The 18,837-nt window shown below is 38.6% G+C and overlaps 1 protein-coding gene across 2 annotated transcripts in view; it reads right to left on the reverse strand.

The window, feature by feature from the left end:
* Positions 1 to 18,837, reverse strand: part of onecut2 (one cut homeobox 2) — a 48,779-nt gene that overhangs the window by 14,438 nt on the left and 15,504 nt on the right. The window contains exon 2 of one of the 2 annotated variants that reach the window (XM_071465622.1): positions 18,564 to 18,638. The exons of the other annotated variant lie outside the window; for it this stretch is intronic. Within the exon in view, the coding sequence (XP_071321723.1) occupies positions 18,564 to 18,638 (75 nt within the window). The remainder of the gene's footprint in view (positions 1 to 18,563; positions 18,639 to 18,837) is intronic. 2 annotated transcript variants of the gene reach the window in all.

The raw sequence follows: 18,837 nt of genomic DNA on the forward strand, positions 1-18,837 counted from the left end.
CTGCAGCCGCCGCTGACGTCTGCAGGACAACAGAGCAGGTCAGGACGGAAGCTAACTGCGAAGAATTGTTGCATATAAGGTTACGTTTTAATTCATTTATGCACTCCTCATTCTACCAACTTCACTTTTATAAAGACAGTAATAGACAACTGGTGCTGTTCTGTTGTTGTGATTTTTACTGCCTCTGCAAAAACATAAGAGGTGAGTAATTATATGGTTAAAAAAAATCCAGACTGGCCCCTTTAAAATGTTCATACAAAGGAGGTGGAAAAGTAATCGACAGTAATTCATCTCTTTATTTATCCAACCTGTGATGTTTATAGTCTGAAGTGTTATTCATGCTTCCATTCATAGTTTTAATGACCAAAGAAAATGACAACAACAATAGCACCCTCTCTAATGTGTCTGCTGTTTTATCTCAGTCTGTCGGTGAGGAGGAGGAGGAGGCCTGGGTGCGTTTGATTTGATTACCTCTCTGAATTAAGTATGCACGAGTCAGAGCCTAATCAATATAAATCAGGTTAAGGACTCAATTCAGTAACAAAACTATTATGTAAGGGGAAACTATCCTCGCTGTGAGCACACACACACACACACACACACACACACATACACACTCAGCCTCTTATCACAGCATTTAGCAGCCTGACAACAGAATGAAAGATTACAGCTTTTTGTCTCACTGCTGCTCCCTGTCGTTGTCTCATCGCAGGTGGTTGTGTAGCTTTAAAGTGTCTGTGATAAAAACACACGAGTGAAACATTCACACCTGAGACTCCATGTTTTATGGCTGCACCGTTCCATCAAAGAGGAACATTCTCTTGTCTTATGCTTCATTTTAGACATTTTTAACGTTTGTATCTTGACTAGATTATCAAATACAGTTTAACAGAGATCTCAGACATAAAAACAGTTAGACCTCTACAAAACTATGACTCCTTGACTTGATTTTCACAATAAAGAACCTTTAATAAATAACCTTAATATGGAGGATTTTTATTAAAACATGTCCTGCTTTGAATTAAGTCAAAAAGAAAGTAAAGATAAATAACTCAAATATAAATGTTCCTATGTCCCTGTAGTTTATCACAGAAGATCTGATCTCTGTTGTGTTCTTCTGTTCTCTGGGTAAATGACTAAAATGTTGTTCGGTGTTATTGAAGTGAAGTGAAGTGAATATTAATTGCCCACATGCTCCGGAGTCAAGCTGTTGTGCTTGTAATACAATTTGTCACTGACAGGTGGCACTATTGATCTCTGAATATCACTATATTAAAGCATGTGAGAGAGAGAGAGCGAGCGAGAGAGAATTGAATTGAATCATCTGCACCAGAGAACAGGGGGATGAGAGACACTACAGCATCAGAATCTTTTAAATCACAATAAAAACTCACTTTATTTACTGCAGCTGCTCATGTGGCTCCATTTATTTTAAACCTGTTTTCATTCAACCAATTACATTATATTTGAACTTTATTATTTTACTTTTTTATCTCACTTTGTTCCCAATTTTATTTTATAGCCCTGGGTTATTGTCGTTACTGCCAGATTGAAAGATTCATTAGTAATAGTAATATATCAAGGGGACAGAAACATGAGGCTAAAAATGTGCCACAGTTTTGTTTTTGTTTGTCTAAACTGGAGTCAGGTCTCGGACTTTGGACCTGACTATTTACTGGATGATCTCTGTGATAAAGTCTCTGACTGTGAGCCAACAGCCTGATGAGAGAACGATTAATCAGACTCTCATTAACAGCCTCACATCAGCATCTCTTTCCTCTCTGAAACACAAATATCTGTAAATGAATTCAACCTTTATTTATACCATGGAGGCAACAAAGACACAAACACTGGCACCCACACTGCTGCTGTTGAGCTTTACTGTGACTGTTACTGCTGCTGTTACTACTCCAACACCACTTCTATCGTCATGACGACATTTACTGCCACTGAACCTACTGCACCTACTGCTGTTTGACAGCGTGTGTGAGGAAATGTTTCTACAGCTAAACAACTACATCTACAACACTGTCATGTTTTTACCACCCCTGCTGACACTAATATCATTTATACAGCAGATACCAGTATTAACACCTGTGTAGATAGAGGTCATTTGATTCATATAGAAATAATCACTAATAATGTGATTAAGTAATGTCATTTCGATAAATGTTCCATTATGGCTTTATTCTGTTTTTAAAATATTATCAGTGAACAAACATTAAATTGGGACTCATTTACAATAATTTGCTCACATTCTTTATTTAAAGCATTTTGATGGATATTCATAAATTCATCCGCACAGTTGGCATGAATGAAGATTTAAAAGATCTGATCACTGTGGTTCTATCACTGTTTTTTCTTCTCTCTCACCTCTCACCTGCAAATCACAAGAGGACAAGAAGAATCTCCTCAACAAAAAAACATTTCAAACAAATGTCTAAAATAGATAAATAATAGAAAATAGATTCTGAATGTACACCACCTCTCTCTCTCTCTCTCTCTCTCTCTCTCTCTCTCTCTCTCTCTCTTCTGTTTTCTGCTTACTGTAGCTTAATGAAAAGCAGCTCAGCAGCAGTTCACACCAGACAAGTTTTTTTTTTAGGAGAAAAAAGTGCAGACACATCTACGTGTAAAAAGGAAGCAATCAAAATCACCCACACACAAACACACACACAGTTTGCCGTCAATGAAAGAGCACGCTTGAGTGATTCAATCAGGGTTTTTTTTCCCCCCTCCTCGGGTCGAGGCGACAGTAAGGATCAAATACGCAATTATATTATTCAAAAGGGGTTTACCGGTTTGAGGAGGGGTGGGAAAAAGGAGGGGGGAGGGGTGGGTATTCTTTAAAGGTAAGGGTTGAATCAATAGGATCAATAAGGCAGGGTTCCTCTGTCTTTCATCAGTCTCTCTGGTAGACTTCAGTGTGGTGCTGAATGCGTCTCTAACAGCAAAGGAGCTCAGCAGAAAATACAGAGACTCACTCACCTACACTTTCCATCTTTTCTCCCTGTGTGATGTTTTTTTAAAACAGTAAAAACCTACAGTCACAGTCGTCATCAATTCTACTGTAGTCAGCAGTCATCAGTACATCAGATAGTACAATGTCTGGATAACCACTGGTGAATTCTTATAAAAGCATCTTCAGCACAACGTTTGTCATGAGTGTAGTCATCTATGTAGTCATTATCATCACATAATAATGTCCTGATTAGGGCTTGGTATTGAACCGCAGTACCTCTTTGGTACAGACCAAATGAGTCACTGACTATTAAAAACCATCAATAATGTTGGCATCATATCTCATATATTTTTTATAGATTAATTTACCAGATAGTTCCTGATTTAAAGGGAATTTTTGTCAGCTTTAAGTGCAATATTACAAAATTAAATTATTGCTTTCATTTTGTCATTTAATGCTAGAGTCTTTGTTTCTTCAATTAAATGAAAATCATGGTTTTGCTGAAAAAAAAACATATTTCACAAAGTAAAATATCAAACAAGTGTCCTTTTGGTATCAGTATCAGGTCCCAGGTAATGTATTGGTACTGAAACTACATTTTCAAACAATAAAATCATCCTCACCACAGTGATTCACATCAGTATCTTGATGATCTCATTACACAGTCATCACGTTCAGCCCTGTATAACACCATCTTTAACATCTTTCAGCATTTTGGGGAGTAAGTGTATTTGATTATTTTCGGAGAAAGAAGATCACGTCTCATGGATGAAGCTGGAGGCAGGATGTGGTTAGCCTAGCTTAGCATAAAGACTAGAAAACCAAAATGTGAAAATGACATTTTGTGGTTTTAAGTAGTGTGCACAGTGAATTTGCCAGGTTTGGTACTAAAAACTTGGCTGATGGATGCACTGTTTTTATAGGGACATTAGTCCTCATAAACCCACAAATTACATTTATATTTCTGTACAGAGTGAACATATGAGATACAATGTGTTGGTGAGTGTTGGAGGTGTTGGTAGATGCACTTAACACACAAGATCCCTGTTGATTGCTATGCATATTCTCATCTGAGAATGAGACTCATTCATTCTCATCACAATCTCTATTATTATCATCATCTCCAAAATCATCCTCATCACATCCTTATTGTCATTATCATCACTGTTGTTTCTGCTCATCATCACCATTATCATCCGTCACCTTCCTCACAAATGTAATCACTGTCATCACAATCATCAGCATCAAAAGAAATGGCAGCAACAAGCCTCGTCACAGTCTCCACCACAAACAAAACCAGTCAACATAACAGAGTCCACAACAACACAGTCCCGTGCAATCAGTCATGTGACAATCATCCTCAGTACATCACAGTCATCTCATCATTTTAATCATCACTATCAGCGTCACCACGGTAACTACGTCCATCACCATCATGATCATCCTCAACATCAGCATGTCTGATTAAGACTCAGCAAAGACTGAGTTTTGACTGACTTGGTTGTCTCCCTGTGGGATACTGCACAGCTCACATTACATGGGATAGATACTGATGTGAAGGAGTCACACGTTTACAACTTAAGATCATTCACGTCATCAGAAAACTGAAGATGGTTACACACTTCCAGAGTTGCAGTTTGAAGTTTAAATATACTGTGCACTATACCCATTAAATGTGGGCTTTGAATGACATTGGCTGATGTGACATATTCATATTTGTTTTCCTTTTCAGGCACCTTCGTATTATTCAGCATCAAGTTAGATATATCATTCCTCTCAGTCCTCTCAGTCATAATTACAACTTGTATGTTAATGTGAACAGTACTCATCAGCCACAACAATAAAACCAGTTACCTGTTCTAATGTGGTTGATTGCTGTAAGCTAGTTTGAAACTGGTAACTCCAATATGACATGAATGCAGCATTAGGCCATTAGTCAGGACTTGACCACATGCCAGGTCAGACATGTTGAATATTTCATATTCCATGATGTCCTTTATTCTTCAGTCCAAGTGAGTCAGAGTATATTAGCAAGCTAACATTAGCTTTGTTAGTTGGTTCAGTAAGCTATGCAACAGTAACACCTGGCAAAGAGCATGAGTAAATACAATTAATTTCTATGTAAGAACTTGTGGTCAATTGTGTCCGTAAATATCAACGCTAAGTTTGAACGTAACAGCCGCTTTTGCAATTGGCAACACAATATGAGGATTGTGGCCTGGTAGCAGGTCAGATACATAAATTAACCACATCTATTGAGAAACAGAAAGCTACATTTTCAAAACACAGTCAGCTGTTCACAACCATTGCTGACCAAGAGGTCAAGTCATCCAACATGGCTCCTGAGAGGCATTATTCCACCTTAAAGCCTGTCCACTATTCACTTGACTGGAGTCTTGTTCAGTCAAGTGCTGAGTCTCAAGAGCTGGTAACACTCACTGCAAACACATCAATGTATTATACAGAGGTTTTAAGAGTCAAGGGCTGCTGAACGTCAATAGAAACATCAAGGTAATGTTTTATTGAAGCAGCCATTTGGAGTGAATACTGAGAAACAGAGAGAGCCAACGGAGAGGTTAGGGAGGAAAAGAGAAGAACAGAGGGGGAGGGGCAGGGAAAGATGGAGGGAGGAGTAAGAGGATTGAAGAGAAAGATGGAGGGAGAGCAGGGGGAGAACAGGACCATCCCGCCCACAATGTCACATTTTCAAGTTTACTTTAGTTAAAGGTGCTATATGTAAATATTTTAGTTCAAAACATTAAAAAATACACTAAAATTCTCGAAAGATTGTGTAGAAATAACAGTTTGACGTCATTTGAAAGACATCACATCTGTGTATTGTGTTGCAGAGATAGCTACTGAAGTTAGCATGCTAACCAGCTACCACTGTCACGTCTCGTAATACCACTTTCTATCTCAAGAGGCGTCACTGCAGCGTCCAGTCTGTCCTCAGTCCAGTACATGAAGAAATACACCTGCCCAGAGGGCAAAGAAAAGAAATGATAGGAAGCCACATGTTAGTGTCACCCTGGTTCCCTCGACAAAAAGCCGATGGGATTTTTACATGGATAATCTTCACTAATGACACCACTTTATGATGTTTGAAGCCTAAATACAGTCACCAGAAGTAAAAGCTAATTTTATAAACCAACTACACCACACTCCCTGACTTCCATATCACCACAGCTAAACTTCAACTTGTAGTTTGATTTAGCTCTGAGCTCTTCTACAAAAGCCTTTCCTCTTACAGAGTTAGTGATAGTTTGCAAAAGCACAAGTATAAACACAATAAGGCTGTAAAGGTGGACTGGTGAGTAGATCAGTTTTCATTTCAACATTTAACAACCTCTGTTCTCTCATTTAGCCACTTGTTAGCAATTGCCCATTTTAAACAGACCTAAAAGAAAAGAAATCGTAAAAGAAATCGGAACTGGGGTATTTTATGTTGTAGAATAAAACTTGAAAATGTCTGGAGCTTGTGTTAACCACAGACCTTATTTCAGCAACCTCATGAAAAACTCATTCAATAAAATCAAAATACTTTGAGATAAGGTGACCAGAAGTGCTAAATTGTGAATTAATCTCTAGGTTTTTGGACTCATTCCTGCGGCGCTCTATAGAAGTAAAACAAGCGTCAACACTGGGGTTGCTATCAGCTATAAACAGCTGTTAATGCCAACACTGGCTATATAATAGTTGCTATAATTTTGTGTCATTCAACTAATTAATGTCCATTTTTTTCAGCACTTCTAATAAAAACTTAGGAAAGCAAAAAAAACTGCTTGAATAAACTAGGTTTTAATATGTGGTGTCCCTCAGGGCTCTATTTTAGGCCTACTTCCAAAATCCTAAAATACTTTAATTAATCCCTGTTTAATTATAAATACGAAATATTGTTCATGAACTATGATAAAGAAATAAAGTTTGATTGAAATTTTAAAGACAGGAAGTGAGTGAGCCAGCGAGCTTTGGTTTCATTTTACAGACAGAGAGGGAGAGAGAGGAGGAAGAGGAGCTCAGCAGTCATTACAGACTGTTTTCATCCTCACCACAGAGATAGATCACGGCCATGACAGCCTCAGTCTCCACATTGTCATGCATGTGTCCTGTTGCTGACAGACACTTATTCCCTCAGTGTTACATGTAACAGAAACTGAGCAGCTACTCACAAAGTAGTGACAAAATTGTATGAAGTGACAGCTCAGAAAATGTTGAAGTTCAGAATTATATCAAACCCATTTTACATACACCAAATGAATAAGACAGAGAACCCTGACGTCACATCGTCCAACAGCTTCTGTTAACATTCAAAACTTGACTACAGGTCCCATTAACTTTTTCCACGTTGTGTAATATACATCAACTTAACAGTTTCTCTCTTATCCATGATGTTAAATCATATTCACTCTCATCAAAACCCAACTTTTTCGCTGTAATTTCCTGCTCTGTTGCTGACAATGGTGTTGGCCTTCTGGGAAATGTTGTTTAGAGACAATTTAAAACAGAAATATCAAATGAACAACATTACCTTCCGTGTCTAGACAAATGGGGAGAACCACACGACACTGAGTAAGGTTATGTGGTCGGCATTTAGTCATTTCTGTTATTATTAATGTGTATCAGTGTGATATGAAACTAGGTCGTCTTACTTGTGGGATGGAAACTGGACGCTCTGGTTTCTTTTCAGCTCTCACTGAACAGGCTACTCACAAACTTCAGAAAATAAAAGGTAATGTGTTGGTCTGTATGTAGACAGGTTTCCTGTTTACAACAATTACGGCACTTTGATGAAATATATGAAATTCCTGCTGTTTATCATCAAAATATACCAGAGACTGTATGTCAGGTGTGTTAGGTTAGTGCACACCTCACATCGGATCATTGCAATGAATAGAGACAAAACTTAATTCATAGGAATCTGTCAATACTGGATTTAATTTTTATTGTTTAACAAAGGGTCACAAAAATTATAAGATTTTATATGAAATTCACACTGAAGCTGAGAATACACAAAACACACACCAAACGAATGATCAAAGCATCGATCATTTAGCCTGTAAAACACTCTAAAGCACAGTAAAAAGAGTGTGAGCTGTCGTGCCTCACACCACCCTATGAAAACCCAGCGCTCTGTCAGAATCACTAGATGCTAAAAGCTAATTGTGCCCTCTGAGCTAACAGGGAAGTTTACTTCTTGGCAAATTGAACATTTTCCTCTTTCACCATTTTTCCCCTCAGTCTGTGTCTTTGATGAGCAGATACAGACAGAAGAACACAGACAGAGGTGAAGAGGGAGACTGAGATGAAGAGGTAGAGCGCGGGAGGTAAAGACGGAGCGCACAGAGAGAAATTAAAAAAGAGAGAGAGAGAGCGAGCAGAAGCTTTGGGGATCAATAAAGCTGAATATAAAGTCAGAGGTGTGTGTCAGGGCTCTACCCTCAGACAGACAGACTTCATTCTCTAAGAAAAAGGATTTGTAGCACAAAGAGCTCTCTCTCTCTCTCTCTCTCTCTCTCCCTCTCTCTCTCTCTGCTGAGTCCTTTTGCATTTTACTGTTCTTTTCTTTTGTCTTTCATCACTACCTCCTCTTTCCTTTGTTTCTCTCCTCTGCAGTTTTTTTCTTCCCTATTATCTCCCCTGCCATTTTTTCTTCCTTTATTTCTGTCTCATCCATCACCCATATTTCATCTCTTCATTTTTCCCTCTCTTTTGTCTCCATTATCTCTCTAACTCCCTCCACTACCATTGTCTTTCCTCTCTCTTTCTTCTCCTCCTTCCTTCCTGTCTCCTTCCCTCTGCCTCTCCTTCATCCTCCAGCCCCTCCTACCTTTCTGTCTCTCTCCTTCCTCCCTCTCTCTGCACAGCTCTCCTTTTCCTTCTCTCTGTTTCTTTTTTTTTTATTACACCATTACCACTTAAGCCTTGGTATCCATTACACAGAGGGCATATAAGTGCAGGGTAAGTAGTAAAGTCACCCTTCAACATACACTTCACTGCTTGTGTGTGGCGCCACATTTGGCTCCTTCGACACTCCGTCATGAGCCAGCAGGACTGAGCGATGTTTGGATGTGACATCTGTTAATGTCTGTGACTGCGCTGAGGTGTCACAGGTCGCAGGTGACTTTTCCCCCAAATAATCACAAATGTTAACTGTCATTTAATACACTGCGTCAGGCTCTGAACAGTGCTGTGATGGAGCCCAGGGATGGTGGGAACATCTTAACATTTCTGTCTTGGAGCTCTTTTAAGCCAGTGTGTTCAAAATGTGATACAAACTAGTCACGTGTCTGTTTAATGGTGTTGGTGTTATCTCTGCAACACAAAGAGAAAATGCAGGTTCAGTCTCAATCACAAAGAGTGAAATGTTACAATTCACCTCACAGTCTGGGTTAGTCTTGACATATCCTGAGGTGAAATCTGACTTTATGATTCAAAGATTATGACAAAAACTTGATATTCAAGTGTGTGTGTGTGTGTGTGTGTGTGTGTGTGTGTGTGTGTGTGTGTGTGTGTGTGTGTTGTTACAACTAACCCAGACTCTTGTAGCCATGAACTAGCTAACCTTACAGCTAACAACTAAAACATTAGCATTGACACAAACACAATATACATGTTGAACCACATAGCAGACAATGTCGTCACAAAAATAAATGAAGAGTAAAAAAATTTGACCACAATTTTTTTTTTTCCTTCTAAAATTGCCTGTGTCTCCCACAGGGTTCTACTTCCTCACATGTGGAATAAGGACTAAATTGAGCCTGTAGAGAGTGAATCAGGTGATTTGTAACTTGATTCTGATTGGTTGGCCAGTGTTACAATCGTCCCCAGTCCCTCCTACTTAAAAGGTGTTAACAATTCATTTCAGTCATGATTTTCCTTGAAAGCGTGATTAGTTCTTGGTCACATGGAGCAGAGTTTCTTTCCAGAAATGTAATTAATTGTTTTCAAATTGTGTTTTATGCTAAAATTGAATCTTTGGAAGTAGACTGATTCACCATTAGATTAGATAAGAATCACAATGAATCCTCCATTTACTCCAAAAAACTCACTGTACCAAACCCCCATTCAAACTTATTTCAAGTTAAGGTGAAATGTAATAAATTTAGAATTTGAAAAGACAGAAAACAAACTCATAAATCAAATAATTACAAAAGCTCTTCACAAATTAAGTAGACTTTGAGAGATCAACATTTTTTCTTAATTTACAAATTCATAGGTTTACCCTGTCTTTGGGGTAAATTACCAGAGTGTACTGTAATATTTTAAGGAATTCTTTTTCTGCATAGTGGAACGGGTTAAAAATCCTCTAAAACTGCAAAGGTTACAAATTTACAAAGCATCTTAATTTGTACCTCAAAAGAACCTTATCTTTTGATTCACTCAAATTCATCACAAATTTGGGGTAAGTTAATGTATATCTTGATAAATGGATTAACAGATTAATGCTAACTCTGATCTTACTCATACTGTATTTGTTTTTCTCTGAACATGTTTGCATTGTATGTCTGTGAAAGACAAGCCCTCAGTTTAACCACATTATGAAACCAGTTTAGGGCTGAACCATATGAAAAAAAAACATATTGTGATTTTTTTTTAATGGATAATTTATAGATTGACAATTGTAATTACAGAATGAGTCATTGTTATAGTGGGACTATTTGAATTTTGTTTTAACTGAAAATATATATATATAATAATGATGATGATGTGATTTTTGCTGAGGTCTGTGCTAAACAAACGTGTCCCATTATGATTTGTATGCCCGCGGATCTCTGCAGCACCACGATGCTTCATTTATAATAGTATGTTGTGGCACATTTTACCTTTAGCAAAAATTGCAACTCATGCGATTTGGATATAGCACTTGGCCATATTGCAGTTTTGATAATATTTGGACTAATCAGTCAGCCCTGTTTACTATATAATCAACCATGTAATATTGGGTCAGTTCATCAGTCAAAACAACCACCACATCACTAAATAAGAACACATTCAAAAATTAAGATTGAGGGTGTCTCACCAAACATACAGTATATATAGCCAACAAAGACCCACATACACACACATGGTCAAACCAGGAAACTATTTCATCTATTTCATTCAAAACTATTTTAAAAAAATATTCAGCCAAGTAATGCAATCATCAAAGTAATGCAACTGACCACAGAACATCTGACACTGACACAGGTCAGGTTAGGAAGGTCCCGCGGACAGGAAATCACAGAGTCTGCAGACTTCATGAGAAGCTGAAGCTCAGCATGGCAGCCTGGCAAACACACTTGATGCATCATATCTCAGCACTTAAACTCACACACACAGATGTATATGGAGACACACAGCATTGTAGCACTTAGACATCAGCACTCCACTATGAGCTTGTGTGTGTGTGTGTGTGTGTGTGTGTGTGTGTGTGTGGTTCAGCTTAATGCACCAAGATACTTTCCTTCTTCCGCTTTGACAAGATAACCGGAAATGGAACAACAGACTAAAGACACACTGTTTGTCTCTATTTCCGCCTCTCTCTCTCTCTCTCTCTCTCTCTATCTCACACACACACACACACACACACACACACACAGTAGTAATTGAGTGAATCTGTTAGAGTATTTCTCCATTAAAAATACACAGAGTCTACATCAATCAGATGATAAATAAGGCAGCACAAATCTTTACCTTCCTATTGATGTTTTTCTGAATTGTTTAAAACGGTGACACGTTCCTGTCATCTGCATCTCCAGAGCTCAAAGTGGCATTTTCAGTTTAGTTGACTCTGACCAACTGTTCAAAATGAAACACAGAAAAGTTGGATATCTTTAGGCACATGAAAAACGCAGCTCTAAAGATGGTAACGTCGATCTGTTTGTTGCTCCACCGCTTTGTTCCAGAGTGAAATATCTCAACAGCTATTTAATGGACTGCCACGACGTTTTATACAGACTAAGGCTGCACATATGACTTCCAATCCATATCTCGATTATTTCAAACCAAGGCTCAATGTTTGCACTCTCATATATGTGTCATCCATATTGAGGACTAACATTAGTTGTACGGGGGAGAAGCACAATACTGAACATGAGGCAGTATTTTTTATAAGACAGCTCATGAACTTACACATTGTGGAAAGTATTAACTGAATTAACCGACAAGAGCAGGACTGAATCAATGAGAGGTTCTCATTGTCGGTTTTGATACTTTTTCGGTCCTAATACAGACATTCCTGTTGACCCCCTGAGATGTACTCTAGTGTTTCCACAGCTGTCAGATGCCTGGGCTTTTAAATGTGGTACCTTCAATTCGAGTCATTTAAATCATTCAATGGTTTATGACCAAACACCCGCATTTAGACTAATAACATGCCCATTTAACTCAGCTTTATTTTGTGCTCAGTGCTAATTAGCAAATGGTACCATGCTAACAAGCTAACTAAGATGGTAAACATACCAATCATTATAACTGCTAATCAGCATGCTAGCATTGTGATTTTGAGCATTCAAGTCTGCTGACGTTGGCGTTTAGCTCAAAGCACCACTGGACACCCTCACAAAGTCGCTAACACGGCTGTAGACTTATTACATGCAATTAATCAGCTAACTCTTTCTGCACTATTGAGTGCACAGTGAAAATGGCTGTACCTTTAAAATTTCCACATTTCCTGCTCAATTTTCTATTTGCTTTATACCTTCAAAGATAAAGCTGGTGATAAACTACATTTTCATAATTGCCCTCAAATCCCTTGAAAAGACCAAAACCAACAATGAAGTGATCTTACCAATAAGAACTTGTCAAAGCCTGATATGTCTTATCTCTGTGCCATAGAGCTCCACTGCTGTCCAGAAACGACTAAATACCACACTGTGGAAGTGGATGACATGTTCCTTCATTATCATGAACACACACATCATGGTTAATTATTTAGTTTATCTCATATACACAAACATGTATTAATCCACCACTGAAAATAGTTCCCAACAAATGTACCGTTTCCACCTGTTTGAATAATGTTTGCTTAAAAACCACAGTGCCCAGCTGCTTTAGGAAATGACTGAGCCTTTTTTTAAATAAATGAAACAATATGTTTGTGAGGCTGAAGATTTACATCCTCAGTACAAACCTGTGGGTTTGAGGCCGAGTACCATGACATCATAAGCAACATTTTCAGGCTTTACTTTGGTCTGTTTACGATCTGATTGTTTTAACATTTTAAGGTGAATTTTTCCAACATTCAACCTTAGTGATAATATAAAGGGTTTATGGGTGTTTTATGTGTAGACCCCCCTCTACATCACATGTACAGACAGAAGAGATAGTTCTGTTTCTCTCACTGATCGTACTGAGGAACAAAGAGGGACTGAGAGAGTATTCAGAGTGTGTGTGTCACTGAATCAGTGTGTGTGTGTGTGTGTGTGGTGAGATGGTTTATCAGTGTATAATCTGTATGTCCACAAGGTCTGTGATGACATCACCGGACAAAGGTCTCTCTGCCCGCTGACACACACACACACACACACACACACACACTGTAATGTATCTCCACTTGTTTACCAGGAGAAAGCAGCTGACCAATCACAGCCTCTGGTGGCTCAGTGATGTCATTGAGCTGATGAAGAAATGGCCTCAGAGGAGTTTGATGTCATCCACCTCTCTTCTCTCTCTCTCTCGCTCTCTCTCTCTTTCTCTGTGTGTGTCTCGTTGTCCATTTAGTCTCATTTAGCTGTCTAGTTTTCATTTGCAGTTTGGAAGGTCGCTAAACAAACAGAAATCTATATTATAATAAAAAACAATGACAACAATACCAACATTGGTTGGTATTGGTTGTAAAATAAAGGGGGTGTGAGTTAAAAAGCCAAGTCTCAGTTATCATATTCCCACTTCTATTTTATTTGATGCTTTGCATTTATTTTATTGAACTAAACCACTGTTGACCCTTTCTGAACTGTCTTTCTCTCAAATGTTCATATGTTGAATTAATGTATGAACTGGCCTGGGGGAGCACCTTCACCGAGTCCTAGAGCTGTGGAGCCCGAGCCTTTTGCCTTATGACCTCTAAAATTCAATCTAGTGTGGAACGTGACTTGTGAGCAGTTCGACCAAAAGCACGAGAGCAAACTCATCCAGGGTGAAAAAGGTGACAAAGAGGCAAATTGTGGGTCGTGGTTCTTGTAGGTTTTGCTCTACTTCACTATTGCAACTGCTGTTTGGTCAAGTGAAAGACGGGGATTACATTAAACAGAGTTCACAAGCACAACAGCTACAAGAAAAACTGTCACGAGGTAAATTTCAATTCAGCTCCACTTTCAGAGAGTTTGGCATTTGCTATGCTTGTCCATTTAACTACATCAGTAAGTAACATAGACATTGACATTCAACGTTGTCTCATGAATTAGTCTCATGTTCTTAACTTTGATAATATTATGTTAGCATGAAGAAAATGGAACCATCAGGGGCTAATGCTAACGCTCAGTTGGAGCTCAGCTTAGGTTGTAATCGTTGGTAACGTTAGTAATGTTACACGAGTCGTCTCTGAGCCCTGACGTCAGTAATGTCATACATATGAAATAACGAGTGCGCTAGCTAATGTTACACTTAATGTTACAATCCGAATCAACTCAGCCTCATCAGGCTAATTAACACTACCATGCTTGACATTTAGTCATTAAGCCAGCTAAGGTTATCATAAGGCTGTTGTTAGAGATCCCCTTGAGGCATGTGAGCAGTGACCTCCCAGGGGGCCCTCTTCAGTCTGCCCTCCCTTCAGGTGTGTTGCATGAGCCAAGCAAAGAAGCCAGGAGCTTTTTGTTGCACTTTTTTTTTTGACAACTCAGAAAGTGTGGTTCTCATTTCATTCACCATGACTCTGTCCTCACCGACCCAGATCCACCATCAACTCCCCTGACAAGTTTGCACCGATTCAAGAGTGACTCATCCTTCCTTTCCTTTTAGAGGCCTCTAAAATGAAGCTAAAATTCTAAAAGAAAAAAAAATAGAAAAAAATTAGAGAAAAGTCATAAAATAATCAAGATAATATAACTTAACAGGAATTTTCTGTTCTCTCTTATTCCGTAAATCATTTTGTGACCAACCTCAGAGGGATCCCTTACAGAAAAACATATTAACCATAAACACATTCAACATAATACATTTTACACATTTTACACTTAGAATTCAGACACTTCAAACTGCTATAATCAATATTTTTATATCCATTTAATATCCGCTCACAGTGATGAACATGACTCTGCAGCTCTACTGAGCTTTTTAAGCATCTTTCAGCTCATTTTGCTTCTCCTGCCTTCAACTTCACATTCACATTGTCTTTGGCCACAGCCGGCTGCTGTTTTCAAAAAAGCTCTAATAAAGCCACAGTAAACCACCTGCCTTAGCACCAAACAGCAGATAGACATTAGTGGAGGATTTCGCAGCTGAAGAGCCTGAAATTTCCCTGAGGAGTTGATGGAGACCAAAGCAGAGCTACAAGAGAGTGAATGTTGGACTTTCACTCATCTGGTGGACATAAATACAACTACAATGTGTGTAAATAAGCAACTGTTTGCTAAAGTGTGATGATGGATTCTGGTTATTACAGATTTAAAAAAAAAGGCAGATGAAATAAAACACAATGTAGCGAGTACGGAGTCATTTTGGATGCAGCCGCTGACTCCATAGCAACATTATATTTTACTATGGGAACTGTAGTAAAATACAGCAAAAAAAAAGCCACGAGCTCAGATGGTTAAAATATATAAAAGTGAATAAAAGTTTGATGTTAAAAGAGAATTTCTCTGGAGAGAAAGTTTGAAAAGCTGCAGAGAAAACATTCACTAACCTTTGACCTGTGGACTGTTGACAGTGTCAACAGTCAGTCAGTGTCAAGTCAGAGGGAAGCTCTGTTTGGACATGAAACACACACACACACACACACAGACACACACACACACACACTGACAGACTAATAGATGATGAGTTAACCAGCCTCTCAGTACGTTTTCTTATCAGCTGTGTTTTTTTGGCAGCCATCGCCACTCTGCCTCACAGCCCTCCGCTCCAGCACAGTACAAACACAGGCAGAAAGATAATATTCTCTGATCAATAGGCTGTATTGTAATCGGTGATTGATCAAAAGGAGGTTGGGCAGCTATAAACGGACATCCTGGTAAACCGCTCACCACTATGTTTGTCTCCAAATGATCGGCAGAAAGCGATACAAGTTGATCAGATTTCCTTCTCTGAGAGATAAAAAAAAAGACATGGAGACATGTGTCCACATACTTTTGGCCATAAAGTGCATTTTCTCTTTCTTACCCTGTTTTATGGTACCAGAAATGTATTTCATGTTTATAGTTTATTAGATGGTTTCCTCTTTTTCTGTTTTGTTTCCTGTAATTTTTTATTTCTGTCATTATATATTTCTCTTTATCTTTAGTTTTTCTCCGTCATGTTCCTGCCAGCTCTGTCCTGCTAAACCTGTCTCCATTAAAGGCTGTAATATCTACAATTGGATCCCATCCATCCACTATGAAACATAATCCAATAACAGACAGATTCAGCTTAATGAATCCAGTTATGTGGCCCAATCAAATAGAGGAGGATTCCCTTCAAACCCATCTGTCTGATACACATCAAACCGGCTGCTTTTAATGCTTTTACCACCAAATCTACAGGAGGTGAGCACAGTGGAAAATAAGAACAGTCTGACCTTTCAAATCTGTTTTCTTTTCTCCATAAATTGGGTTTGGTTTTGACTTTAACAGCAAAACCAGCACTCATGGAAAGACAAAAGGTCAACTAAATAAATACAAACTCCAACAGTTGACCAAACACTAGTGCATAACAAGAGTCTTAGTCGGCCAAGTTTAAGTGGTCACTTGGTCCCAGGGAAAAAAATCAAACTCAGCTGTAACTGGCGACACTCAATCGGTCATGGACAGACATCCTTTAAACAGCTGCTGCCTGCAGTTATTAGATAATAATGTAACTGAGCATCTTAGATTTGTCTAACTGAACATATCTAGTAATAAAATATTCAATGTTTAGAGATGCTATATAGCAGATTTGTTGGAACCAGAAGAAACCATATTTGGAGGAGAAGGTGGAGCTGATGTGCTCATATAGTAGCCCCGCCCTAATGCATACCCTGCTTTATCATCTATTTTCCTCTAAATGGACCATAATTTAAAAAATGAACATCATGTTGTATTGAAGAAGACTTGAAACAAGAGACTGAGACCATCAACTCATCAGGAAAACATTTACTGAGGCAATAAATCAAGTGAGAAGTAGAGACATTTTCCCATAGACTTCAATACAATCAGACTTCTTTTGACAACCAGTGGAGTCGCCTCCTGATGGTCATTAGCCATAACACAGGTTTAAGGCTCTTCAGCATTGGCTTCACTTTTCAGACCTGGAATCTACTTTCATTTTTATAAACAGTCTTTGGCAGCAACAACTTTTTTATTTCTATTAACAACTGGGACTCCGATAACAATTCCTGCCTTACGGCAATCCTTTGGGGACGCTCTAATTAAATATAAAAACAACTTGTAAACACAGTCTGTTACAGTAACTACACACCAGTACAAACCATTTCCAGACACTAAAGCATCACACCATGTAATGACATGCAAACTCTGCAGGCAAACATCCGCTGATCATTTGTCCACCTCAAACAATGCTTTTCTTTTAAAACATGTAAGTAGCCTAACGTTAGCCACTTAGCATAGCATGGCTGCTTGCTCTCATATTCTCCATGCTGATTGTTGCAACACATTCAGAATCATTAACACTGTTGCCGGCTCATTTTCTGCATGTGTTTGCTCATTATTATGGTTGTATATTTCTCACAGTGTTAGCAATGTTATGTAAAACAGTGGTTCTCAAATTGGGATCCAGGGACCCCCAGGAATCCCCTCAAGGACCCCAAGGCAAAAAGAGGCATCATTTATTTTCACTATAATTCCATCCATAAATAACAAAATGGCAGAATATATATAGTATTTTGGTCGTGGGTTTCAAAAACTTTCTGTAATAAAACATCTAATAGCAAAAATCTTATCAGATGAGGGTCCTGGGTCTTTAATGTGAAAACATTTGAGAAACACTGACTTACAACACTCTTTCTCAGCCCTGGACTCAAACCATTTTGCGATGCCCCCCCCAAAAATATATATTTAAATGATTAAATTCACATCATAGACATGTGAAAACTAGTCAACTAATGGCTTCAGCTGACGACTACAAGTTGACAAAATTCAATACAAGAGGATTTTACTTCACCATGATGTAAAGCCAAAATCTTGCCAATTTATAGTCAATTCTGCATAGAGGCCATAGTAGCATTTAAAACATGAACATTTCACAGTGAAATCATGTTATCTTACTGGAAACGTCACAGATTTGCTGAAAGGGGCAAGCATGTGCAAGTGAATGTGAATTTCCTGGCTTACATAACACATGCAGTATATTATAGCATATATTGTCCAGGATTTCTACATGTTGCAATCATAACATTTGTCCTGTAATTCTCTGAAATGTTACAACTTGCCCCTCGAAACTGCATCCTGTCCTTTGCACTCATAAGATTGTGCAGTGCCAGTGTGCACACCTGTAGCTGTGTTTTCCCTGCTACCTCCTCCTAGCCCTGTCTCACCGGCATCGCTGCGCTGACTCAGCTGTGAGGCTGCAAAACAAAAACAGGAACAACACAGACAAATGTTAAAAACGTTTTGTACTTTGATTATTTGCATTAGCTAGCATTTCACCTGCCTGGCCTCCCCTGCACCACCTCTCTTCTTTCTCTTTTTGCTGCTGTTCATGCTTCCAGCAGTTTAGTCTGGCCAGGTGGCGCGGCGAGGTAGCCAGTTCACCAGTCTAACTCA

Source organism: Trachinotus anak, unplaced genomic scaffold (assembly GCF_046630095.1).
Source record: "Trachinotus anak isolate AG129_WGS33_773 ecotype Australia unplaced genomic scaffold, CSIRO_AGI_Tana_v1 ptg000028l, whole genome shotgun sequence".
Lineage (NCBI taxonomy): Eukaryota > Metazoa > Chordata > Actinopteri > Carangiformes > Carangidae > Trachinotus > Trachinotus anak.